Source organism: Pristiophorus japonicus, chromosome 1 (assembly GCF_044704955.1).
Source record: "Pristiophorus japonicus isolate sPriJap1 chromosome 1, sPriJap1.hap1, whole genome shotgun sequence".
In the NCBI taxonomy this organism is placed as follows: Eukaryota; Metazoa; Chordata; class Chondrichthyes; family Pristiophoridae; genus Pristiophorus; species Pristiophorus japonicus.
In genome coordinates this window covers 338,952,272-338,958,579 of record NC_091977.1, presented here as the reverse complement: position 1 = coordinate 338,958,579, position 6,308 = coordinate 338,952,272, and the positions used below count along the sequence as shown (strand labels likewise).

Genomic DNA, 6,308 nt, shown 5'->3' with positions numbered 1-6,308 from the left:
CCCCTCAACCCCTCCCCGTCAGCCCCCCCCCCTCATCCCTCCAGCCCCCCCCCTCATCCCCACCCCCCCCGCCTCCCCTCCTGACCCCCCCCTCTCCTCCCCCCTCTCCCCTCCCCCTCCCCTCCCCTCCTCCCTCCCCCCCCCTCCTCTCCTCCCTCCCCCTCCCCTCCTCTCCTCCTCCCCTCCTCTCCTCCTCCCCTCTCCTCCTCCCCTCTCCTCCCACCCTCCTCCTCCCTCCCCCCCTCCTCCTCCCTCCTCCCCTCCCCCCCTCCTTTCCTCCCTCCCCCCTCCCCCCTCCTCCTCCCCCCTCCTCCCTCCCTCCCTCCCTCCCTCCGCACTATATATCCTTCGAGGTGCAGAGCCCAGAACTCACCACTAAATGGGGTCTTAACCAGAGCTTTATGCAACTATAGCATAACTTCCACTCCTTGTATTCCAGCCCCCTTTAGATAAAGAAGTAATTCCATTACTTCTTGCAATTTAGTATACTGTATTCGCTGCTCACGATGTGGTAAATGCAGATTGGATGACGGCTTTGCGGAACACCTCCGTTCAGTCTGCATACGTGAGCCCAAGCTCCAGATGCCTGTCACTTTAATTCTATGCTCCACTCCCACTCTGAACCCTCAGCATTTTGCACTGTTCCAACGAAGCTCAACATAAGCTCGAGGAACAGTACCGCATCTTTCTATTGGGCTCTTTACAATTTCAGACCATAACCTCTGCCCCTATATTTTCAGACAGCAGCTGTTGATGTTTCTGCTATACCTATTTACACCTCTTCTCGACCCATCTTTTGTTTCTTTACTTGTCCCATTACCATCTCCTTTTGCTTTGCACAATCATACCTTTTGTCATTTAATCACTCCTACCTTCCACCCTATCACAGACTTTCCCTTTTACTCTTTCCTCCCCTTTCTCGGCCCCTGCACTTGCTTAAAATCTGTTAACTATTTCCAGTTCAGACAAAAGCTCATCGACCTGAAACATCAGTTCTGTTTGTCTCTCCACAGATGCTGCCTGACCTGCATATTTCTGGCATTTTCTGCTTTTATTTCAGATTTCCAGCATCTACAGTATTTGGCTTTTGTAACCATTTGCACTACTCTCTGTCTCCTACCTCCTAACCAGTTCTCTACCCATATCAATAGGTTATCTCCAATTCCATGCACTCTCATTTTTGTTAACAGTCTCACGTGGAACCTTATTGAATGCCTTCTTGACATACACCAGTAGGGAAATGTTGGCCAGAACGATCTTCATGAGACTACAAAATCCAATATATTTAATGACAAGTCATATATATCTCTGGCTGTGTTCTCTTAAATCTGGGATGTTAAGGTGGGAAGGGAAGTGCAATAAGCAGGAAATAGTCCAGCTAACTTTCCTCCTTGTTTAAGTGAAATAGATTATACAATGCAATGCTCTGCAATGAGATTAGAATTGATATTCATGTGTGGATTCTGCAAAAAAAAACTACACTGCTAAAATCTTTTGTGAGGGCACTTTTACTCTCTTTTAGGGCTAGCCACTCGAGTGATCAGAAAATTGTGCTTTTATTTATGGACTTTAAAATGTAATTGAGTTACTTGAAATCGCATTTTATATTGCAGAAACATGGGTGGTATATTCATGAATCTATGTCTTTTGTGGGTGACCAAAACTTTAATCATTAGAGACATGACTAAAGTGATTTGGTTGCATTGCTAAGTAAATGCATATTATGATCTGAGAATGTAACAGGAAAATATTTGCAATATACTTTACAAAATAATCCCTTGTTTCCTTTTCCAGACTTGGCTACACTAACTGGGAAGTCTCCAAGGGTGACACGGAGCTGTTCCATGATCATGCTGCTGGGATGTTATTTATCTGGTTGCGCGTGGGGAGAAGGGAAATGTGGTACTGTTATCAAGATGATGTTTCTATGGCCTTTTACTGTGATTTGTACAAAATCTAAAATTTTAAAAAGACACAAAAACATTATTCTGATGTTCAATCTAGCAGATTCTTGTTAAATGGCACTAGGATAAATTGTGCAATAAATTTCTAATGGGATATAAGCCGTTAATGGACACTGTTAATGTTTGACTGGAATGCTTCTTTCTGTACAGCTTGATTTTTTTTTGCTTGGTCATATCCTTGGAGCTTCAGCCTATAAAAAGATACTGAATCGCAGTACCTCGTTTGTTTACTATAGCTTTTGTACTTGTATTTTGGAAAGAGACACTACTGTAAATTGTAAATACATGATTCATATCTATGCTAAGCAGAAGGGTAACTTGTAACATTCACTTGGAGAAGTGAAATAAAGTTTTATTTACTGTAATGTCTTTGTTTTTTGTTAGCCCAACCACTTGTTTGTAAATGTTTCGAGAAATGCTTTTCTGAGATCGATTTACATGCTAACCATTTTAGAGTCCGTTCACTACCTCTGTCACAGCTGTGCTACATAAAACGGCTTCCATTTAATCACAATATTTTCTTTAGTTTTGCAGTGAGACATGTACCAAACTGAAGGCCTTTATTTCAAAGAACTGCCAGTGATCTCCACTGATCTATTTTAAGTCGTCACAACAGCCAACCATGAATTTTATAAATGGAAACTACTTGTGTCAATTTAATTTAATTTATTTTAAGTTAGTAGTCAATGGCATTGCTGATAGTGGCTGAGACAGGCCAAACAATAAATCTATGATAAAAATCTCCTTTGAGCTGATCCCATTTCACCACAGTAACCATGCTGAACGTGTGACGGAAACTGTAGTTATAGGCATAAACAAAGTTTCTATAGCATGTGTGCCAAAGTTATGGAGGCTGACCCAAGAAAATGTTTTGACTGAAAAACATGACAAAAGGCTAATTTCGCTAAATGGGGAACCCCTTTTACAGCACCACCTACAGGCACCACGGACAATCACGATTATAACAGGTGTGGATGCAACTGAAAGAAATAAAAGACTTGGATTTATGTAGCGCCTTGCACGACCACTGGACGTCTCAAAGCGCTTTACAGCCAATGAAGTACTTTAGGAGTGTAGTCACTGTTGTAATGTGGGAAATGCTGCAGCCAATTTTGCGCACAGCATGGAAATCTCTATAAGGACTGTTTACTGGTGACAGGGAATATCTTTTGGAATAATGTGCTAGTGGATGTTCTGTGGCATTGTGCACAGGGAGTTGAAGATAAGTGTAATCAAGTGAAGTTGGGTTAGAGGCAAGGGAATATTTGGTCAAGATTGTATGATGAAATTTAGGTTTTAAACTTATATATCTTTTATTTTTATATGACATTTAAAGTTCTTATGTAGGGGGGTGGTGGGCGGACTGTAATTACGGCATAAATTTCTATTATAAATATGGACATAGAAATTTACAGTGGAAAAATGTAACTTGATGGCTGTGATCCCAGAAGAGGCAGGCATTCTAGTCCAAATATTCCCCAGCCTCTCTCCCAACTTCACTTGAATACACGTATCCTTGACGTGGCGCAGGACCGTGCTGTCTTCACGGACTGAGAACCTCAGCCAATATCTGAGTTACTTTCCATCGATTATACAGATAAATGTAAACTTGCACTGCTTTGCAACATCAATAAAAAACAATCCTGGCAAGTGCTGTTACTTTCAAGTATGTTTTATCCTAATTTAACATTTTTCTAAAAGAAAATATATACTTTATGCTTGTTTGTAATTTAATCGTCCCAAAAACAAGGCAGTTTATCGATAATAATAGTGTACTATACAATTCTAAAGGGAGGTTTAATTTATATGGCAAAGCCTAATCATTTAAATACAGGCAAATGGCAAAATCACTGTCTTGAAGAAATCACTTACAGTAGTTCAACTTCTGATGTTTAGTATTTGAATTTTATAACCATGTCGAATTAATTGTAAATAGTGAGTAAAAACCACAGTTTCTGACTGAAATAATCAGCACTTCAGATGCTATAACTGTCAACTTTGAAATTAGCATTAATGTAAATGGAAAATGGTTATCGCTTTTTGGGCAATATAAGCAACTGCCCATTTTAAGCATGGGGATGACTATATACTAGTAGATATTCAGCTATTGTGTAATAGTCTTTTATACAATTATATAAAAAAGTTTTTCACAAACGTTTCGCTTTACTCCTTAGACTGCCGACCACAGCTGAGCTTGGAAACTGAAGCCGAGGCTTAGCTGCATTAACCCATAACCCCAGAGGACATTTTCTAGCTTGGAGGTTCCATGCAAACAGGCTAACCCCATTGACTTGTACAAAAAAAGACTCCGCAAACTTATGCTATTTTGACCAGATAACTAAAATATAGTCAAATTATAAGCTCTATAATGCTTTAAGGCAAAATAAAAATGTTAATGAGTTTGTCCAGCGAGTAACTGGATCGTAATAACCAGGAAGATCTCCCGTTTGATCCCTGGTCTATGCTAAGCTCGCTTATATCATCCTGGAAAACCTTCTCTAGCCTCTCCAAGGCCTTGACTTCCTTCCTAAAGTGTGGTGCCCAGAATTTGTATACAATACTCCAGCTGAGGCCTAACCAATGTTTTGTAAAGGTTTAATATGACTTCCTTGTTTTTGTATTCAATACCCCTATGTACAAACCCAAATATCCCATAGGCTACCTTAACTGCCTTATCAACTTGCCCTGCCACCTTCAAACAGCTACACACCGAAGCTAAACTTGGTGTGTGAAAGGCCTAAACTGACTCATGGAAAGAGAGTGAGACTACTTCCTCCATTGACTCTCACTCCGCTTTCTTCCAGTATCAGGTCAGGCCCTGACCCTAGATTCAGGCTGCATTTAGACTGTAACTGCAGCTCCAGTATGAAGCTAACTGCTTTGCATGACATTATAGTAAAATGTGAATCCCTGAAGACTGAATCTCTCTTTTAGTCCAATGGATTGTTATATTTAAGAAATATAATTTGGGCTGTAAATGTCATTCAAGCAAGCAATCACTGGTCAGATCAGATGGCAATGCAAAGTAGCCGCACTCTCTCAGAACTGATTGAGAAGGTTGACTCACCAAGCAGCTCTTCCCAAAGTTTCCATTCTGGACCTTTACAGAACTGCTTGTGCTGAAGTGCTTCAGTCGTTCAGTACATTGGACATATTTAGCTCTTGAAAGCCAGAGAAGTATTTGATGATGTTAGGAGAAAATTAATGAAAATGCAGTAGCAAGCTCACTTTAAGATAATTAAATCTCGTTTTTTTATCTACACAGCACAGTTCTCTGGTCATTTATTGAACAGAACCTTTAGCTAGCTTTAAAATGAATGAATTATTGGTCCCTTTCATTGACTTTTTTTTATATAGATTTAGCAGAAAGCTCCAGAAGGTATGTTTTAAGATGAGGTGATATTTAGCACACCATGGTACCACCACAACTTTGAAACAGCTATCATTGCAGAAGTCTATTTGTCATTTGTCATGAAGTTTCCTCTCAAATCAGCTTCAAGTCCTTGATGATTTAATCAAACCTCACACAAAGCTTCTTCGAAGATGTATTTCTTGTTTCCTATCAATCTTTACCTTTCTCTGCTCCATAACAGCCAGAAAGGAAACCATAAATGTGTATAAACAGAGAAGGCTATAGGGCAGGTACATATTTTAAGCTTTTTGGATACTGTCAGATAGAAATGCTCTGTATTTGTTATTATAAAAGATATTGTTCGCATGTAAGGAACATTTTACAATTTTGCACTGGTTTTTGGAGCTTCGTGAGCAAGCATGAGTTGGGAATCCAGACATACAGCTCACTGAGCTCTGCAGGATTTTCATTTTGAGATTTCACTCTTTCAGGTAATGGGGCCATGGATAAACCTTCTACTTTCAATGGCTCCATCCTTACTTTTTCTTTGTTAGCTTTACTATCTTCTCTGATTTTAAATCGGACTCCTCCCCAAGTCCTCAATTGCTAAACCTGCCTCTAAGATGCTCTGTTTCCGCTTTCATGCTGAAATCTTCTTTTCACCTCAATAACTCTTAACTCTCTAAAATGTCCAAGTACAACCAAGGCTTGGATTCTTCTCTCATATCTGAAGAGAATCTTCTAGCACCTCTTTTATGCTCCTGGGTAGGATACAAGAAGAAATATATTGTCTGATTGGTGATCTCTTTTTCAGCTCTATCCTCCAACCTCTATCACGTTGCTTTTGTCAACACATCACAGCCCTTTTGTCTCTTAATTTTCTCAAAGCAACCAGCATTAGTGCTCCTCTGAAGTTTCTTCTCTTAAATCCATACAATGTCCTTCCTATTCTCTGCATCGTCGCGGGTTGAAATCCACTTATTGCACCATCT

At 40.1% G+C, this 6,308-nt stretch overlaps 1 protein-coding gene across 9 annotated transcripts in view; it reads left to right on the top strand.

Annotated features, from left to right (window-relative positions):
- The window catches only part of golga4 (golgin A4), a 550,135-nt gene extending 547,806 nt beyond the window's left edge, over positions 1-2,329 (top strand). For all 9 annotated transcript variants that reach the window (XM_070889514.1, XM_070889499.1, XM_070889470.1 and 6 more), the window contains one exon: positions 1,795-2,329. Coding sequence is in view for 1 of the 9 variants with exons in the window: in XM_070889452.1 (XP_070745553.1) it covers positions 1,795-1,809 (15 nt within the window). In the remaining 8 variants the exon portion in view is untranslated. The remainder of the gene's footprint in view (positions 1-1,794) is intronic.
- Positions 2,330-6,308: the final 3,979 nt, after the last annotated feature.